The sequence below is a fragment of the Zalophus californianus genome, chromosome 8 (genome assembly GCF_009762305.2).
Source record: "Zalophus californianus isolate mZalCal1 chromosome 8, mZalCal1.pri.v2, whole genome shotgun sequence".
Classification (NCBI taxonomy): domain Eukaryota; kingdom Metazoa; phylum Chordata; class Mammalia; order Carnivora; family Otariidae; genus Zalophus; species Zalophus californianus.
The window spans coordinates 19510904-19531929 of record NC_045602.1 but is presented as its reverse complement, the minus strand read 5'-3'; the positions used below and the strand labels follow the sequence as shown (position 1 = coordinate 19531929).

The following is a 21026-nucleotide window of genomic DNA, read 5'->3' as shown; positions in this document are numbered from 1 at the left end:
AACTTACTATTTTGTATGCCATATAAAATGTATAATGAAGCATTTCTGATTTAAGTAATTTTCTTTTTCTTGTTTTTACAATAAAGAAGGGAGACTCTGATTGATTATATAGAGAAAGGGTAAGGCACTAAATGTGTTAGAGACCTGGCAATAACTTTTGACCTTAAGTAATTAATTTCATTCCCCTAAACCTTTACTTAAATTTTGTAAAATGACGGGATCAGAATAGATTTTTTTGAGACATCTTCCAACCTGAATTTTTTTTGGTGTGTTTCTAATTCTATAAGGGTCTTCTACAAGTGGTGCCTGTGCTGCTAATGAGGTCAGATAGATTCTTACTGTCATCTTCTAGAGAATACAAGCTCTTGGATGATATATTTTTTTTGACCTTGATTTTATACTTTTTTAGTATCTATTCAGGCCGGTACTTCAAGTTGGAAGAAAATAAGTGTCACATCATTGCTTTATTTTTGGTAGCTGAACACCTAACTTAGAACTTGGTATTAGAACGATAGCTATTGTTACCAGATTTTATCAACTTTTGGAGCAAGGTTTATCTCGATGACTTTGAAGTTCTTTTCGTTTTGGTCCTGGACCCCGAATTCCTCATCAAGCTATTAAGATTATCATCTTGGGTATAATTTGCTTTTTCATACTTTTTTTTTTTTTAAGATCTATTTATTTTAGAGAGAGAGAGTGCGAGGAAGCACATGTGATGGGGGGTAGGGGCAAGAGGAAGAGGAGAGAAAGAAAGAATCCTCAAGCACACTCCCTCTTGAGTGTGGAGCCCCATGTGAGGCTTGATCCTAGGACCCAGAGATGACTTGAGCCAAAATCAAGAGCTGGATGCTCAGCTGAGCCACCCAGGCTCCCCTCTTTTTCATAGTCTTACAAAGCTCAAGTAGCAGTGTTGACGGTACGAGTGCATTCAAGTTTTACAAAGTGTTTTTCCCTTGAAGGAAAGCCAAAGTGAAAATAAAAGTCTGATACGACTCTTCATGATGGTAATGTCAGCTGATTATGGATTCTTACTACTTCAGTTTCTTTTTGACTGTGAAAGAAGAAGAAATTTCATTTAATTTGAAACCAAGCTGTTAAAATTTTGATTGTGCCATACAGTCAGATTTAAGGTAGAGAATGCTATTTTGAAAAAAAAAAAAATCAAGGTAGAATTGCTCAAACATTTGATTTTTTAAAATGAATTAAATCAATATTTACTGAAATGTTACCTTGTTATTTATTAAATGCCAAGGCATCAATTAACTTACAAGATAATATGCATTATATTTATTTCATTGAAAACTTTTTCAACTTAAAACTTTTTCCAAGTTTTATATTAATTACTTGTTTAGCTCATTGTCAGTTGTAATAACTCATGCATATGATAGAACCAAAAGTTTTATGAAATCCAAATCTATACTTTGTTTAAAAGTTAGCACTAATTGGGGTGCCTGACTGGCTCAGTCGGTAGAGCATGCAACTCTTGATCTCAGGGTCGTGAGTTCAAGCCCCATGTTAGGTATAGAACCTACTTAAAAAAAAAAAATAGAAGTTAGCACTGAGTAATGTATGGAATTGTTGAATCATTATATTGTACATCTCAAACTATTATAATACTATATGTTAATTACATTAATAAAAGTTACAAGTGTTATAACACATTAAAGTTTCTTTTTCATATGTATTTAGATGGTAAAATAGATCTGATGTGGTAGAACAGTGAAACAGTTTTGAATCTAGTCCTAGATCAGTCAAGATCAGTCACTTAGTCATGTGTTCCACTAGTCAATTCTTTCACCTCTCAGAATATTAAACATCTTAGTTTGTGAGACAGAGATATGATCTCTCCTACATATTACTGTATGTGGGAATTAGAGTTGATGTGGATGCCATGGTGTTTAAATTTCTTTTAAAATAAACAGTTGGTTTTTTGGGGTATGGTGAGTGCATAAATTTGCTCCAGCTTATACATTGGGGAGGTTGTTGGTATTTTACTTATTTGTACTTTTCTTCTTAGGCAAGAAAACACATTTTACAAATCCATACCAGGGACTGGAATCCAAAATTGTCAGATGCTTTTTTAGGTGAATTGGCTGAGAAATGTGTTGGTGAGTGCTATTATTTGAATTCTTTGATTGCTATTGTTTGTTCTTCTCAGTCTCTCCTTATGTTTGGAATGTAAATGAGTATAGTTATGTCTCTGTGGAATAGATGACTGGCTCTGCCTTTAAATGTAAGAATTATTTTGAACATTTCACTTGAACACTTTTAAATTACCATTTTAGCTGCCATTAGGTGTTTGATTATTAACAATGCTAGTAGTAATATTCCTTTCATTGAGTGCTGGATTTCCATAATATTACTGCTGTGTGTCCTTTTGGGAATTGTTCCCTCTCAGTAATTTTACTAAGAAAAATAAGCTTAACCTTGAGAGATAGAGGTCCATGTTGAAGGCAGGACTGTCGTCTTTTACTTTGCAGATTACCTGATGGGCTCATCTTCATGCCTGTGGTCTAGAAAGAAGTTGAGTGAGAGGAGTCTTCAAAGAAAATACTTACTGGCATCTGCTAGTATTTCCCAAAATATAAGACTTTCCAATTGAATATTAAATTATTCACAGACTGGAAGATCCTCCTTACAGAGTGAATGAATACTACTGTCCTAAAAGGATGTAGTGAGAGTATTTTATGTGCATACATGATCATATATAGGAGATGGAATTCAAGGGTTTTGGAATTCAGGGTTTTAGCTCTAATTAGGTCTAAAATAAGAATGATTACAGTATTAAGCAACTGAGTATACACTCTGGTATTTCTCCTTCATTCTTTTTCTGTCTTTTGTCTATTTTCCTCTTATTCTCTCAAAAAAATTAAAAAATCAATCTCCATGAACTTTTTAAGCATTATGAAAAAATCCCCAAAATAAGTTCACTAACAATTAACAGTCTACTTGGGAAAACTTTAAAGTTACCAAAACCAGAAAGAACAACTTAGTTAAAAAAAATCATTGGGACCCACCATCAGATATTAAAGCTTAAATAGAACATCGGTCCATTCAGTTAGCTACATCCGAATTATCCTCTTCATCCACAGGGACCTCCATCTCCGAAGCAGCATCCCTCAGCTTTTGAGCCACAAAGACCTCGACATCTTCTGGTGAGGAGAAAACGTAAATCTCTCCAGCACTACTCCAGTTTAAGCTTTGCCTGGTATAAGAGAGCATGCGCCAAACCCATTTCATGTAAATTTGGCTTGACCTTTGCAAAGCCTTGTGCTGCTTTACGGGAGAGGGTGGTATTTGGTACAAAATCCAGTCTTTTCGCTTTTTGAAATTTGACCCCTTTTATTTCCTACTTTTATGATATTATTTTATTAGAGTACTGATCAGACTGGGAAATCTTTGTAGATTTTTCTGTGACTCTGTCACAGAATGATCCTTAACTGAAATAAGCGGAAGACTTCAGATAACTTTGGAAATTCCCCAAACAATAGGTATTTTAAAATTACTTGCTATTACCCTATCTACCATCTGAAATGTTACACTCTAATTCTTTATCCTAAATATAAGAATCTTAGTTTCCTTTTTCATTTCCAAAAGCCACAACTTCTCATTATTCCAAATGATTTATTTTAGCTTTTAGTCAGTTTCTTAAGTTTAAACATTTTAAAGACATAATTTCTTATAGGACTAAAAAACTTCTCTTGCCTTTTGGGGGTGGTGGTGGTATTTTAGAAATCTGCTTATATCTATGCCATTTTCTTCCTGGAGAGTGAGATAAGAAGCCAGTTTCACATTAAAACAAAAAGTCAGATGCAAGTCTTCAAACAGGAATGAAATAGTAATACATTTGAAATTCATTATGAACGTATCACTTTCTGTATCCCAAACATATTTTAACATGTATGGGTTCAGTTCAGTGAAATTTATGCCTAACAAAAAGAATATGTTGTCTTGACAAAAAACTGCAAAGACAGCTGACCTCTTGTTAGAGGTTATGGATTTGGTAACTTTTACCTTGAAATAAATTCCCAAGTACGTGGAGGGGTTTGGATGCTTAATAGGGGTGATTTTTTAAAAGTAGTCCTCACATAATTTCAGTGTCTAGATCACATACACAAATAGCAGGAGCTTATGGTTATGAGGATCTCAAATCTAATCATATTCCTCTATTCATTTTCACTTAAGAAGGCCAAAACATTGGAAGTGTATCAACGAGGAGTCTATCTTGTGGGCCTTCACTATGTTTGATGTTTTACTTAAACAGTAACTTCATAAAATTTTAGTATTACACTTGTCTATAACCTTTTTGTATTTTCAGTTTTTCAGACAAATTTCCATTTTAGTGGTGGTATTTAAGAATGCTTTTTCTTGGGGTATCTTGCTGGCTTAGTAGAGCATGTGACTCTTGATCTCGGGGTTGTGAGTTCAAGCCCCACATTCGGTGTAGAGTTTACCTTAAAAAAAAAAAGAATGCTTTTCTTTCTTTTATTTTTTAAATTAACATATAATGTATTATTTGTTTTGGGGTACAGGTCTGTGATTCATCAGTCTTACACAACACCCAGTGCTCACCACAACACATACCTTTCCCAATGTCCATCACCCAGCCACCCCATTCCCCCACCTCCCTCCCCTCCAGCAACTCTCAGTTTTTTTCCTAAGAGTAAGAGTCTTATGGTTTGTCTCCCTCTCTGGTTTCATCTTGTTTCATTTTTCCAAAAAAATGCTTTTCTTTGGTATCTAGATATTTGTGTTCATCAGAGTATTAGAATTGTAATGGTAGAATTAATGTGATTATGGAATTCTTATGAAAGGGATGTTGATATTTTCTTTAACATCAACTTTTAACTTTCAAAAGGCTGTAATTTCCGTAAATATGGAATGATCATATTATCTATATCTATTTTTCTAAATCAGGACCCTTTGGAGAGTGAAAAAATATGCTTTTAATTATGACAAGACAAGAGGCCCAAACGAGGACACGTGATCTTAAATATAATCTCTTTAGCCATGATTATCATGTAATAACTTTAATTTTGTTTTAGAGTCTGGTAAAGGCATATTATTAATCCAGTAGTTCTCAGTTTTTTGTTTTGTATATCAGAATCACTTGTAAAGCTTTCTCAGAATACACATTTATGATATTAAATCTCCAGAGATTCTGATTCACTAAGTGTTGGGAATCTGTTTTTGTTTCAGTTTCATCGTTTATTCAGATCAGTGGTCAGGATTAAAAACTACAGATATAAACCAGTATTCTCATTCACAGGCAAATGTAATGAAGATAAATCCTCTCTTTTATAGTCTATTGATTATGATAATCCAATTGTTACACTTTTAAATTATCCTTAGTAGATTAAGCAAAAATGAACAGTACATTGCTATTATGTATGTTACTAACGTTATGTGGAACATAAATGTTACAAGTATCATCTATTACATAAAATATCTTTTAGTGGCTTTTTTTTTGTTTTGCACTGTTTCTGAGCTTTTAAAAAAAGTTGAGACTTTTTGCTCTTAGAAATAGGATCATATGGTATGTTCACCAACTGTATTGTATATGCTTTCAAAGAAGAAAAAGAAATGCAGTTGTTTATATTTTTTGAAGATGGTAGTTTATTTTTTACTTCCTCTGAAATGGATTATTTCATTAACTGTTTATAACTGAGCTGGTATTTTACAGTTACTTTGAACTAGTATAACTAGGATATGTATAGCATAGGAAAAGATACTTTTTTTCAGGCTTATTCATTGAGAAATAGAATAAAAAATGAAAGGCTAATGGTAAATTTGGTTATTCTGAGAATTGTTTGGGAGATTGATTGCTGTCATGGGACAGTGTTAGTGCTTCATCTGCTTATAATTTTCTAAATTAGATTTTCACAGGTTATACTAAGCTTTCCCTTAATTCTGAATAAATATTTCTTTAAGAATGTAATATTTTTCTGTTTTTCCATAATTTTCATTGAAATTTTTATTCATAGTATGTTGGCTTAATAATAAAAAAATTTAGAGTTCTTAAAAAAAAAAAGAAAAGCCCAGTAAATATAATTCTTCCACTTTTTGTGGTAGTACATGGAAACTTCACAGTTATACATCCCCAAACTATAACCTTGGAGTTACTCTTTTCTTCTTTCATTCAGGAAATATTTATTGGATATCTACTGAATGCCAGGCTAGACATTTATTGGATATCTACTGAATGCCAGGCCAGGCATTATTTTCAGTATATGAGATATATTAGTGAACAAAACTGATGAATACACATACCCTCACAAAGCTCACATTCTAGTTGGGGAAGGTAGACAATAAACATTAACAGGTAAATGATAAAAGTGGTACATGCTATGGGAAAAAGGGAGCAGAGTAAGGAAGATTTTTCTGTTACTGTAGGACTTGATTAGCAGGATCATGTGCCCTACTAATAATAGAGATATAGTTCATTGTAGGTGTGTGGGTCACTTGCAGTTTGATTTATATAGTTTTATCCCTTAATGTTCTTTTTCTGTAGGTTAGTCTGGGGCTATTTATTTTCTGCTCATAGTTTTCCTAATCACCATTTTGTTTCATTATTTACATGTTCCACAGGGTCATTGCTAAGTATAAAAAGATAAACTTGATGCCATTCTTTGAAGAGCTTAGGGTCTCAAGTTTTAAAACTAGTTTGAGTGGTTCCCTCTGCTGGCATAACTGATAAAGGTGGCCAAATGCAAGTTTAATTGCTGACATAAAAAACAACATGGCTGATTTGATTTTTTCTTCCTTTTTGTGGTTGAAACCTAACAGTTTGTGTGTTTTTGTATGTGTTGCTTAAATGAGTGAAATGACTTAAAAGCAGGGGCTTGATCTGTTAACTACATAATCAGTTAAGTATGGGTAATGGATAATACCCTGTGTTGGTATAGCCCTTAGAACTAGATTATCAGTTATTTTAAGCTAAACGTATATATTAAAAGGAAGTTAATGTGGAAAATTAATGGATTCTTATTCCCTTCAATACCTTTGAAACTACCAGAGATGGTGACAACCTTAAAGTATTATTTTTGGGGTAACTAGATATACACTTGCTGTGGTTTGCATCCAAAGTTGGTAGGAGAATAGCTCTGTTCTTGAAATTTCTCTGTATGTTCTACTTTGTACTCCTTCCTTATATGTGTTTGGTAATTAGTAATATTAGAAAAGTTTATAGGTAAGTGTAATGTCATGAGGACCAAACTAATTATTGGGAATATTGATTAAGGATTGAGATGAAACTTATTCTTTAAAAACCTTTCCTGAAGAAAGTTGTACATTATAATCAGTGATTTTGGCACAAAATACTTGGTTTGTTTTGATATCACTGGTTCATGTTTTGTTAATTAAAATTTTTAGTCTTTTTTAGTCTTACTGAGTAAACAATTTTATTAGGTGACTTAAATGATCCGTTTTGGCTGATAAAATTGCAAATAATTATTGATTTAGTATTAATTATTTCCTTAGATAAAGATGTATATACTTGCAAACTATAGTTGGTACTGGGAGAATGAACTTACCTTTGTTATTCTTTTCCTTTTGTGCATTAGGGTATTGTGGAGCTGATATCAAGGCCCTGTGCACTGAAGCTGCCCTCATTGCCCTGCGGAGGCGTTACCCCCAGATCTATGCTAGTAGTCATAAACTGCAGCTAGATGTTTCCTCAATAGTGCTCAATGCCCAAGATTTTTACCATGCAATGCAGAATATTGTGCCTGCTTCCCAGCGTGCTGTCATGTCTTCGGGACATGCACTATCCCCCATCATAAAACCACTGCTGGAAAGAAGCTTCAACAACATCCTAGCAGTCTTGCAAAAAGTGTTTCCTCATGCTGAAATTAGCCAGAGTGACAAGAAAGAAGGTACTATAAAGTACTTTTTCATATTGTTAAAATGAAACAAGTACAGGCATAAATAAATTCTGAGTTTCCTTATAAGGTTATTTATGTGTTATTCTTTTATATTTGCCATGAATATAGAAAATATATCTATTTCACTCACTAGGTTATATTCCAGGCCTGGCATGTTGCGTAGCATATGGTAGTTGCCTAGTGAATGTTTGTCAAAAGAAAGAATGAATATTAGTTCTATTTGTTACCTCTTGGGACATTCTGACTATCTTAATGGAGAAGTGTTACTATCTTTAGAAAAGTTGACTATAATAACAATGGCTTACATTTATTATTATAAAACCATTAAATAAATTGTCACTTATTAATCCTCATAACAGTCCAGTGGGGCAGGTACTTTTATACTGTAAAGGAAGAGACTGGGAGACGTAGGAAGTATTCACTTATTTGGGGTCATTCAGTAAGTTCTAGGGCTTACTCAAACCCAGGACACCTGACTCTTTAGCCTGCACTCTTTTTTTTTTTTTATTTAAAGATTTTATTTATTTGAGAGAGAGAGAGATAATGAGAGAGCAAGAGTGGGGAGGAGAGGGAGAAGCAGGCTCCCCGCCGAGCGAGGAGCCCAATGCGGGGCTCGATCCCAGGACCCTGGGATCATGACCTAGGCTGAAGGCAGCAGCTTAACCAACTGAGCCACCCAGGTGCCCCTTTAGCCTGCCCTCTTAACTGAGTTGCTTATAATGTCCCTCTGGATTCAACTTATCAAATATATTTCGTTGGTACTGGCAGGGCACTCTTCAGTGTACTGTATTAATGGAGTGTAAATCATTAATAAGGGAGTAAATTAGAACCTGGTTGTATAAGGTCTTGAATTCTAGCTTTAAGATTGGGCCTGAGATAAAAATAGAATACTGCCTTTAAAAAGTCATCCATGGGGGGGTGCCTGGGTGGCTCAGTTGGTTAAGTGACTGCCTTCGGCTCAGGTCATGATCCTGGAGTCCCAGGATCCAGTCCTGCATCGGGCTCCCTCTGACCCTCCTCCCTCTCATGCTCTCTGTCTCTTTCTCTCTCAAATAAATAAATAAAATCTTAAAAAAAAAAAAAGTGATCCATTTACAGGGAAACTTTAGGTTTATATGCTAACCAAAGTAAGGTCTGAATTTTGAAGAGAAGGTAATGAGTTTTAACTATCTTAATTTTCCCAATTCCTAATATCTTATTTGGCATGTAGTCTGTACCAGAAAATTGTTCAATTAATTATACTAACATTAAAAATATTATATATAGTAAAAAATCATCAATCAATGCATTTTGCTGTTTCTATAAATTATACTTTTTGGAAATTTTATTTTTCAGGGATAGATTCTCATGAAATATGACATGGATTACTTCATATCCTAAGTTTGTCAAATAGGGAGGGGAACAAATATTTTATTATGCATGAGCCAGGTACTCTGCCATGAATTGTACTTTTCTTATCTCTGATTTTCATAACTGAGGATATGTATCTTTTTCCCAAGTTTTTAAAAAAATTTTTATTTATTTATTTATTTATTTATTTAACTGACAGATGTCACCTTTAGAAAGTCAAAAAAATCGTATCTTCCCATTTGAGAGATTATGATAGTTCATTTTTAAATTTTTTTAAAATTTAAATTCAGTTAATTAACATACAATGTATTACTAGTTTCAGAGGCAGAGTTCAGTGATTTATCAGTCTTGTATAATACCCAGTGCTCATTATATCACGTGCCCTCCCCAGTGTCCATCACCCAGTTACCCCATCCCCAAACCTGCTTCCCTCCAGCAGCCCTCAGTTTGTTTCCTATGATTAAGGGTCTCTTATGGTTTGTCTCCCTCTCTTGATTTCATCTTGTTTTATTTTTCCCTCCCTTCGCCTATGATCCTCTGTTCTGTTTATTAAATTCCACATTTGAGTGAGATCATATGATAATTGTCTTTCTCTGATTGACTTATTTCGCTTAGCATAATACCCTCTAGTTCTGTCCACGTCGTTGCAAATGGCAAGATTTCATTTTATTTGATGACTGAGTAGTATTCCATTTTATATATATATATATATACACACACACACACACCACATCTTCTTTATCCATTCATCTGTCAGTGGACATATGATATAGTTCCTTTATTTTGAGATATAGTTCCTTTATTTGAGAATTTTTTAATAATTAGTTTTTAGTTATTTAGATATATTATTCTGGTTTGTTTGGGTCTTAATATTATTCTTAGACTGATATATGAAATTATCACTCAAAAGGTATTCAATTATTTTTCAGGTTAACTTTCGCAATATTGTTTGTACTAAATATTTAGCTTATAAAATCCATTGAACTCTCTATCTGCCAGCATAGTTTGGTACCTCTTTGTAGAAATTACTCCTTTTTTTTCTTTGTTTTTTTTTTTGGGAGAAGAGTATGATTTTTATCAATGTTAATTCTCTCTCATTTCTCCTACACATGTAGCATTGCTTCTTATTTGAGCGAATTGACACTTTTGTTAGGTATGTGTGAAGCACAGTTATTAGTACTTCAGGTTGTAGTCCAGGTAAATTTTTAAGTATTGCACTCTCAAAAGAGATTCCAGTTTGTCCATTGAGCAGTAACAGATAGCAGACTCATATAGAGACTAATGTTACTTGAATGAGTGCATTTTTAAGATTGGTTTTGTTTCCACAGAATTCCTGACTCTCTTAACTAGACGTATAGATGTGTGTACATGCGTATGCCATGTTAAAAAATAAGTCAGTTTGTTCCTTGTTGTTGTTTTTATAAGAGTTGGCCATAACTCTAGCACCCTAGTAGCTAAGCAGGATATCGTATATGAAAGGCACTGGTTTTGGTCAAATTAACTTAGAAATTTTTAGTAAGTATATGGGTGTTTTATGAGAGTGTCATTTCTTTTCCAGACTTCTTATAGTTAGTCAATAAAGTCTTCCAAATCACATCTCTTAGCACTTAGGCAGTCTGTAAAGGTAAAAGAATTCCATTAATTCCATTTACAAATTATTGAAAACATTGCAGTTTGTCAATTTGCCTGGTTGATCTCTGTTATTTGATAGGTAACATATTAATGTCACATGATTTTTAAACCAATTTCCCTTGGCTTTGGTGGGGCACTAATATTAAGGGACTTTATAAGCCTCATAATCTGTGTGATTTTTTTTTTTTTTTGGAACAGATATAGAAACTCTGATTTTAGATGATAGTGAAGATGAGAATGCTTTATCAATTTTTGAGACCGGTTGTCACTCAGGATCACCAAAGAAACAGTCATCAGCTGCTGCTGTACATAAACCCTACCTTCATTTTACAATGTAAGTAACATATCAATTTTTTAAAAAAAATTTAGAGTGAGTTTTACTGTTTTACGGTTAGAATTACGGTATATTTTTACTTATGGTTGTAACTTTGAGGACTTTGTTTTCTTCAGCTGTTTGGACACAATTCGGGGAAACTTTTACTGTGTATGCTTTTTTGTCTGGTAATAAATGGGTTTATTGGTCAACTAAAGATTACTTTTTTCTTTTTTTGTTTTTTAAAGATTTTATTTATTTATTTGACAAAGAGAGACACAGTGAGAGAGGGAACACAAGCAGGGGGAGTGGGAGAGGGAGAAAAGCAAGCCTCCCGCCAAGCAGGGAGCCCAATGCGGGGCTTGATCCCAGGACCCTGGGATCATGACCTGAGCCGAAGGCAGACACTTAACGACTGAGCCACCCAGGTGCCCCAAAGATTATTTTTTTCTAAACTGTGATTTCTGTGTGTGTGTGTGTGTGTGTGTGTGTGTGTGTGTGTGTGTTTTAAGGAGATTTATTTATTTAATTTTAAAAATTTTATTTATTTTAGAGAGAGAGAGCACGCGTGGTAGGGTGGGGGAGAGCACAGGGAGCGGGAGAAGCAGACTCCCCGCTGGGAGTTGGATTACAGGACCCTGAGATCTTGACCTGAGTTGAGGGCAGATGCTTAGCTGACTGAGCCACCCAGGTGCCCCTCTGTTTTTTTTTTTTTTAAACCAGGGTGGAAGAAAGGGTTGTATTTTAGAAAGTCAGCTTATGTCCCCAATTTTAATGCCTTTTATTTTGAACTAAAATGGTCAAAAACGAAATATTTTTATCGTGATCTGGAATATTTTAATTTGTAACAAGTGTCAGATGATAGGGATTCTAAGAGTACTAAAAAGATTCTGAATTAGAAATTTATCAGTAAACAGATTAACAGATAACTTTTTGATTCTCCAAAACCTCATTAGTTTACTCTTTCCTGATTTAGATTTTATGGTTTTTCTTTTTTTTTTTTAAAGATTTTATTTATTTATTTGACAGAGAGAGACAGCGAGAGCAGGAACACAAGCAGGGAGAGTGGGAGAGGGAGAAGCAGGCTTCCCGCTGAGCAGGGAGCCCGACGCGGGGCTCGATCCCAGGACCCTGGGATCATGACCTGAGCCGAAGGCAGATGCTTAACGACTGAGCCACCCAGGCGCCCTAGATTTTATGGTTTTTCTATTTACATTTACCTTTATCCATGTTAAAGCAGCTTTTGTTAGGCACTTTTTATTGGGTAAACAACTTTAGTGCTAATGTAATTTTAAATTAAGAGACCAAATAGTTTTCAAATACTAGCAGCTTCATCACTTACATTTACATAATTAGCATGATAGTTATAGGACCCTAATGCCCTGTCAGGTAGGTCTGATAGCACTTTCATTAGAAAAGGCTGGATTGATTGTATGTACTTTTCAGTAATTTTTAAAAGAGATATTTTGAACAAATTAAGTCTTCAATTTGAAGTTTCTCCCATGTAGATTTTGGTTAAATGTTAATTTGATTATTTGCACTGATAACTTTTTCTTATTTTTTATTTTTTAAAATGAGACTGTTAGTTTCATTTACTTTTTTTTTTCTTTTGTTCTTTAACAGCAGGGTCTTCTGTTAGAAACGTTTCTTCTATTCCAGATCTTTTCTTTTATGCCCTCAGGGATGTTTTCTTAGATTTTTTTTTTCAGTACTTTCACAAATCTATTTTACTGATGGCTAAGGGAAAACCAAATAATCATTTTTTTTCTGATTCTCACCTGGCTACCCTGTGTGCATGTGTGTGACTTGTTTAGTTATTTGGATTTGAAATATATAATAGGAGCTAAGAAACTCTTATCAGAAGACTTGTTCCAATTTTATGAGATAGCTCTGTTGTCAGTAACGTGATACAGAAACAGATTTTGATTTAGAAAACTTCATGTGCAATTTTGAGGCTGACTTTTTATTAAGAACATTCTCTGTCATTTAATGTGTATCACAGTATGGTTTTGCTTGGTCTAACCTTTTTGAAGGAATTGGTTTAATTTTAGCTTCTTTTACATAAAATTTCTAGTTCATGTTGTGATTTTTATTTAATAGGGAGACAGGCATACCCTAGAAGTAAGCTTTTTTTGTTTTAGGTGTTTTGATAAATTCCATTCATTTATTTCTTTATTTACTGACCCATTCTCTCAGTTTTTATGTGTTTATGCCTGGCACTGTATTAGGTGCTGAAAACATAAGCATGAGTGAGATATAAAGTAGTTCTTACTCTGGAAAAATTCTTTTTATTGAGGGTGACAGACATTGTGATATGGCTAAAGTGCTTTATAGCAGAACTAGAAGCTTTCCTTGGGAAGTCAAGGAAGGTTTGCTGTCCTTCTGAGTATGAAGGGTTAAGAGTTAGCATATGATGCTCATTACAAACTAGACATGTGGTAGATATATAAAGCTTGAGGCTTTATATGTAGCAATACATATAGGCCTCTCATCAGTCATATGGCATTTGTGGTATCAATATTTTATAGATGAGGAAACAACCACAATGAAAAATAAGTAAATTGCCCATGATTAAGCTGCTAGCAGGTAGCAGAGTTAGGCTCTGTACTGTTTGTTTCCTAGGATCCTATTATTATTATTATTATTTTTATTGTCTATGTGATTTCCAAATTGATTTCTGAGCTTAATAGAGAATTGCATTGTTTTTTTGGGTAGGTTGGACAGGAGGATTTTCATACTTTCCAAGAAGCATACACTTTAGAATAGAGGCCTTTAATAAGGGCTGTACGTGTTTTTTGTTGTTGTTGTTGTTGTTGTTGTTGGTTTGGTTTGGCTTTGTGTTTGAACAAGTGTTAGCATGTGCTAGATCAATACAGAAAAAGTGCTCAATAGGTAGAAAGCATGACTTTAATACTGGTCTCCAGTAACACTAGCTTGGGCATTGTTGGTGGGTTTCTGTTTCTGGGAATAGTTTCCTAAACAATGTTGAAACCTTTATTTAGATTTAAGGTGAAATAGTCAAGATATTTAAAGTCTGCCAATCTGATAGAAAACCCTTATGATGGAAAATAAGTTTTCTTTCTTACTGTATATTACCATAAGGGGATTAGAAACAGAGTTTTCTGAGGTTTTCTAAATGAAAATAGCTTTGTTTTTTCTGATTAGAAAGATGATATACTCTGTAGAAAATTCAAGTAATAAAGAAGAGCATAAAGAAGAAAGTAAAAATTAAAGCCCAAGCACCTGAAGGTAATTTTTGTTAAAGTTTTGGTGACCACACTTCCATATTTTCTCTATGCGTATAGACAGACCCACATATTATTTTATGTAAATTAAAATCCTCCTGTAAGGCTAATGTAACTTGCTTTTTTATCTACTACATTGGGAAAGTTATTTCATGCCAGTATATGTTTAATGTTATTCTTTTAAAATAGCTACATAGTATCTTATTTTTTGGATGTTCCATAATTTTTATAACCTTATTAATAAAAGATTGAAATTTCTAATTTTCTTCTTTTATGATAGATATGTGGATCTGGATAGGCATCTTTCTCAGTATACATTTTTAACATCATTATCTGATTCATAGCTTAGGGTAAATTTTAAAAACAGTGATTGCTATGTCAAAGGGTATATACGTTTAAGAACTTGATACAGGTTGTTAAATTGACTTCCAGAACAGTTGTACCAATTTACATTTTTCAGCACTGATATATGAGAGTGTTATTTTTCCTATACCCGTGTCAATTCTGAACACTGCCTTTTTACATCTTTGCCAACCAGATAGATGAAAATAATATCTTCTTGCTTGTTTGAATCATTCATTTGTTCTTTCATATTTACTCATTCAGATATTTTGTCAAAGTGCCCATCATGTGCCATATGTTGTCCTAGGTACTTGGAATATGTCAGTGAACAAAATGGACAAAGACCCCTGACCTCATTTAGCTTACATATTAGATGGAGATAGATAATAAAACAGTAAGTGCAATAGGTAGATAAAATATTAGAAGATACATACTATGAAAAAAATGTAGAGAATGTTAAAGAGGTAAGGGAGTCCTTGGGAGTGGGATGAATTGCGGAATATCCTTGGGATATGTATTTTAGAATGTATGTGACATAATTGCCAAATTTAATTTTGGAAAAATTTTGCTTTTTTCCATTATCACTAGTTATGAGAAAACCAATTTTCCCAACATCTACTCACTAATGGTGTTAAAATTAATTTTTAGTTTATCAGTCTAACAGATAAAAGATGTTTTCATTATTTTCATAATTTTTTTAATAATTTGGCTTTTTTTAAAAAAGATTTTATTTATTTATTTGAGAGAGAGAGAATGAGAGAGAGAGCACATGAGAGGGGGCAGGGTCAGAGGGCGAAGCAGACTCCCTGGACTCGATCCAGGGACTCCAGGATCATGACATGAGATGAAGGCAGTCGCTTAACCAACTGAGCCACCCAGGCGCCCAATTTTCATAATTTTTTAATCTCTGTTAATAACTACCAAGTCTCCCCCCTCAACCTGTAACTACCAAATCTTCCTTCTTCCCTCCCTCCCTCCTTACCCCTCTTCCTTCCTTGCTTCCTTCCTTCCTTCCTACCTACCAAGATTTATTTATTTGAGTGGGGGGAGGGGCAGAGGGAGAGAGTTCTAAGCAGACTCTGTGCTGACTGTGGAGCCCAGCGCAGGGCTCAATCCCACGACCCTGAGATCATGACCCAAGCAGAAATGAAGAGTTGGACGCCCAACCAACTGCGCCACCTAGGTGCCCCACCAAATCTTTCTTAAGCCAACATTGGTCTTGACCTTTAGACCATCTCTAGCTGCTGATTGCCCTTAGTATGCCACACATCTTTCAGTATGTACTGGACTCTGTTTCCCCTTCTCCTGTGAGTCTGGTGAGCTACCATCCATGCAGGTATTACAACTAGAATTGGATATCATCCTCAACTCCTTCCTCTTTCTTTCCTCTGTATCTAGTCAATGTCTAGGTCCTGTTAATAAGTCTCATCTCAGGCTGTTCCTTCTTACCTCCTCTGACACTGTTCTTGTCTAGATTATCATTAACATCTCATGCCTGGGTTATTACTGCAGACTCCTAACTGGTCATCTTTCCTCCTGTTTTGTCTTCTTTCAAACCTTTTCCTATACTGACATAGTGATCTAGAGTTATCTTTCAAAAACATGTGTATGATCATATCACTTTCCCTGCTTAAGCTAATAATGCTTCTTCCTTATCGTGAGTGAGCATTCCAGACTTTTAACATGGTTTACAAAACTCTTCGTAGCTCTTCATAGTCTGATTCTTCTTCCCTCCTCTCCTCCCTAATCCCAGAACCTTTATCCATACATTGACCTAAAACCTTAAAAGAAGCTAACTGTATGAACTATTACTCCAAAGGGCCAGGGGCCTTTGATCCTTTGTACATCCAATTTTTATTTCTTAAAATTTGTCCTTTCTGCCTCCAACCTGTTCAGTTTGTGCTTTGGTAACACTTTCCAGGAAAGCCTTGAGTCTCTAATTGGAGTGTCTCATAGCATTCTGTATTTAAACAGTGCTGCTTGTTAATCACACTGAATTATATTAGTTGTATATTTCCTTTTCCCACTCAGTACTGTTCAAGTATGAGCTGTATGATAACTGGTATTGTTAGGTATCCAGGGCTGAGGGACTTACCATAGGAAGCATTCTCCAATTATTAAATGAATGAACACTAAGAAAAAAAGTTATGTTTCTATTTTCTTTTTGAATTATCTGTTTATGTCCTTTGCCCAGGAAGCTGTTATACGCAAACAATGAATCATGGAACACTGCATCAAAAACTAATGATGTAATGTATGGTGATTAACTTAACATAATAAAAAAACAAAAAACACTATGAACATAAGCTCTTTGTACATTAAGAACTGTTCCTATTAATTGCAGAGTCTTTGTGTCTCATTTAGTTGTTTGCCATTTGGTTCAGATTGTAATTTTTGAGTTACAAAAGTTTGTAGATTTTTATGAGTTAAAAGTACACAAATCTCTTGTTTTTTCTTTGTTAAAATTAATTTTGTGAAATGAGGATCTGAATCTTCCCTATTTTAAAACAATATTTATAATTCATCCCCATTCCATTTATTTTTTATGTTTATTACCTTTTATGAAATTCTTTGAACTACAACGACTTGTTTCCTGGGCTGCCTATTATATTTTGATCTATGTTTGTTTTCTTTGGTGTATTCTACAGTATATTCTATTATTCTATTCTGTAATATATTTCAGTATAAAGTAGAGTACATCCTAACACAGTGGTTCAGCCTAGCAATTGCATGACCTGAATGAGAATTTGAACTCTTTCACCACCCATTTGTACAGTCTCATATCTAACTTCTCTGAGTCTTGGTTTCTTCATCTGTTTCATAAGAGGAAGCTTATATTTCATAGACTTGCTGAGAAAATTAAAGCTGTATGAAGTACTTATTACTGTTAAAACAGGTTTAAATGTTCTGAAATTGGAGCTAGCACACTTTACCAAAATTTTCTTGATGTTCTTACTTGATTATTCTTTCAGATGATATTGTGATTAAGTTTTAAATCATCCCTTCCTCAATTTTTATTTTTTGTTTTTTGATGTGAATATTTTTTCTCATTTTTAAATTCTAGTTAGTTAGCATTTAGTGTAATATTGGTTTCAGGAGTAGAACTTAGTGATCATCACTTACATAATATACCCAGTGCTTATTATAACAGGTGCCCTCCTTAATTCCCATCACCCATCTAGCCCATCCCCCACCCACCTTGCTCCATCAATCCTCAGTTTGTTCTCTATAGTTAAGTCTCTTATGGTTAGCTTCCCTCCCCTTTTTTCCCCTTTCCACTTTGTTCATCTGTTTTGTTTCTTAAATTCTACATATAAATGAAACCATATAGTATTCATCTTTCTCTGACTGACTTCGCTTAGCATAACATACTCTAGCTCCATCCATGTCATTGCAAATGGCAAGATTTCATTACTTTTGATAGCTGAATAGTATTCCATTGTGTATATATACCATGTCTTCTTTATCCATTCATCACTCGATGGGCATCTGGGCTCTTTCCATAGTTTGGCTATTGTCGATAATGCTGATCTAAACATAGGAGTGCCTGGGTGGCTCAGTCATTAAGGATCTGCCTTCGGCTCAGGTCATGATCCCAGGGTCCTGGGATCGAGCCCCGCATCGGGTTCCCTGCTCGGCGGGGGGCCTGCTTCTCCATCTTCAACTCCCCCTGCTTGTGTTCCCTCTCTTGCTGTGTCTCTGTCAAATAAATAAATAAAATCTTTAAAAAAAATTAAAAAAAAATAAACATAGGAGTGCATATATCCCTTCGAATCTGTATTTTTGTATCTTGTGGGTAAATACCCAGTAGTGCAATTGCTGGATCTCAGGGTAGTTCTATTTTTAACTTTTTGAGGAACCTCCATACTGTTTTCCAGCTTGCATTCCCACCAGCAGTGTAAGAGAGTTCCCCTTTTCTCCCCATCCTCGCCAACATCTGTTGTTTCCTGTGTTGTTAATTTCAGCCATTCTGACAGGTGTGAGGTGGTATCTCATCTTGGTTTTGATTTGTATTTCTCTGATGATGAGTGATTTTGAGCATCTTTTCATGTGTCTGTTGGCCTTGATATGAATATTTTAAATGTATGAAATAAAATACCATAAGTATAGTTAAATGGGTTAGGAAGAATTGACATCTTTATATTCAGGCTCATTATGTATATATAGTTTCACACTTTTGCTAAGAATATTTAATATTGTTTGTTTTGTTTTATTTTACTTTTGCATTTGTGAATAGGACCTCCTTTCCTTCCTTACTTTGGTTATTGATGGTATTAGGATGTTTTGATTTTTCTATCTCTGTCTTCTGAATTGTTACTTTTGGTAGGTTCTGACAGTTAAAGTTGATTCTCTTGGATTTTTTTAGTGCATAATCATATCCTTAACAAGTAACAGTGTTTTCCTTATTTATTTCTATTAGTTCCATTTTTTATTTGCTTTATTGCATTGTTTAAAATTTCCTGCATTATCTATAGTGATAGTAGATAAACTTGTTTCATTTACCATTTTAATGGTGCTGTAGAATCTTGAGAATGCAAGCTGAATTCAGTTTAATATATTTTCCTAAATTTGCTTCCTCTGTTGTAGATCTTTAGATATTATGTATTAGGATATGGGCATTTAGTTTTTGTTGGCCGAAAAACCAAATTTTCCTGCTACTGAGGAAGTCCTACATTTTTTTCTATCTTAAAAATTGTGGTAAAATATACATAAAATTTACCCTTTTAACCATTAAAAAAAAAGTCTTACATCTTGGATAATCTTCAGATATACCAACTTCTTTGTTGAAGTGGGATTCTTGACACTGACCTTGGATAATTGATAGTGTCACACTAATGCTTAGTGTCTGAAGCATTTTCCAAGTTAATACATATGATATGATAGGATGAATACCCAGGTATTTTTACATTGTTTTAGAATGAATTTCTATACTTTTACCTCTTGGTTATTAAAATGATCAGAGAGATCAACATTTTAAAACCATAATTAATGAAAAAAATGATTCACTGTACTTAAAAAATAAGGATAAGAGAAAGTTCTGTTAATTTGGAGTTACATTTTTAGTGTAAATATTTTACCTAATATTTCATACTGATCTTCAGAATGTATGATTTTGAAATAATTATCATGTCTTACATGTATTGCAGGTCACCATATCATCAGCCAACCTCTTACAGGCCAAGATTATTGCTGTCTGGAGAACGAGGTTCAGGTCAAACTTCTCACCTTGCTCCAGCACTTTTGCACACTCTAGAAAAATTCTCTGTGCACAGACTAGATCTCCCAGCACTTTATTCAGTTAGTGCCAAAACACCTGAAGAATCATGTGCACAGGTAGGTTTGTACCAAATCAGAGTACTTCCAACTTTCTTACTGTTTATATCTCTGTAGTGTTTATAAAGTTTTTTCAAAGAAAAGTAATTTTAAATAATAACTTTTTGTTGGTTATTCATTAACATTCAAATACTAAGGCCAAGGATCCTTTTGATATATATCATGTTTAAAGGTGAGCTCATAGTTTTCCCCATGATATTTCATTCTTTTCTGAAATTTTAATATCCTCTTTCTTATATTAAAGTTTTATTAAACACTGTAGAAAGGAAGTTTCTTTTGCCTTTTTCTGATCCTCTTTTCAACGCTGTGGTTTCAGAGCCTTTCTAGACTTCTGTCTGTACTTAGAGCCTTACTGAAGAGGAAATGATAACCAATTTGAGATGCCAGGATTTAAAATTAATGTAGAAAAGTGATAGCAATTTAAACATTATATATATTTGTGTTATTAGTCAAGTGTGTTTGATATTTGATTTTCAACTACTTTATGTTTGCTGGTTTGTAAAGTGCAAAGTTCTAGTGGGGCTGTTTGTATTTCTTGAGGTTTTACTATATAATTATGAATTTATTTCAAGTGTGTCATGATGGATCTAGGGGCTAGGGGAATAAGTTTTTTGAGGGGACCGTGTCTTCACCATCTCTGTGTCTCTGACACAGTGCCCAGCTCATAGTAAGTGCTCATTAAATGTTTAAGTAATGTTTTTTTATAAATAAATTAGAGGAATGTCACTTTCTACTTTGATATTTAGCCTACTTTTAAAGATTAGGTGACTAGAGTAGTAACACTTATAAGAGCATTGCACATAATTTTTGTTTGTTTTTTTTTCAGGTACATTTCATAAATATTTAATACCTACACATACTACACTTGCGTAGTATTACCCAAGTGAAAAGCACTTTGTGCCTTGTAGCAAGAAATGTGTATTTTTT

The 21026-nt window shown here is 34.1% G+C and overlaps 1 protein-coding gene across 2 annotated transcripts in view; it reads left to right on the top strand.

The window, feature by feature from the left end:
• ATAD2B (ATPase family AAA domain containing 2B) overlaps positions 1 to 21026 on the top strand; it is a 168597-nt gene that overhangs the window by 86001 nt on the left and 61570 nt on the right. For both annotated transcript variants that reach the window (XM_027621587.2, XM_027621586.2), the window contains exons 15-18: positions 2018 to 2108; positions 7563 to 7874; positions 11064 to 11199; positions 19913 to 20099. In XM_027621587.2, the coding sequence (XP_027477388.1) occupies positions 2018 to 2108; positions 7563 to 7874; positions 11064 to 11199; positions 19913 to 20099 (726 nt within the window). The remainder of the gene's footprint in view (positions 1 to 2017; positions 2109 to 7562; positions 7875 to 11063; positions 11200 to 19912; positions 20100 to 21026) is intronic.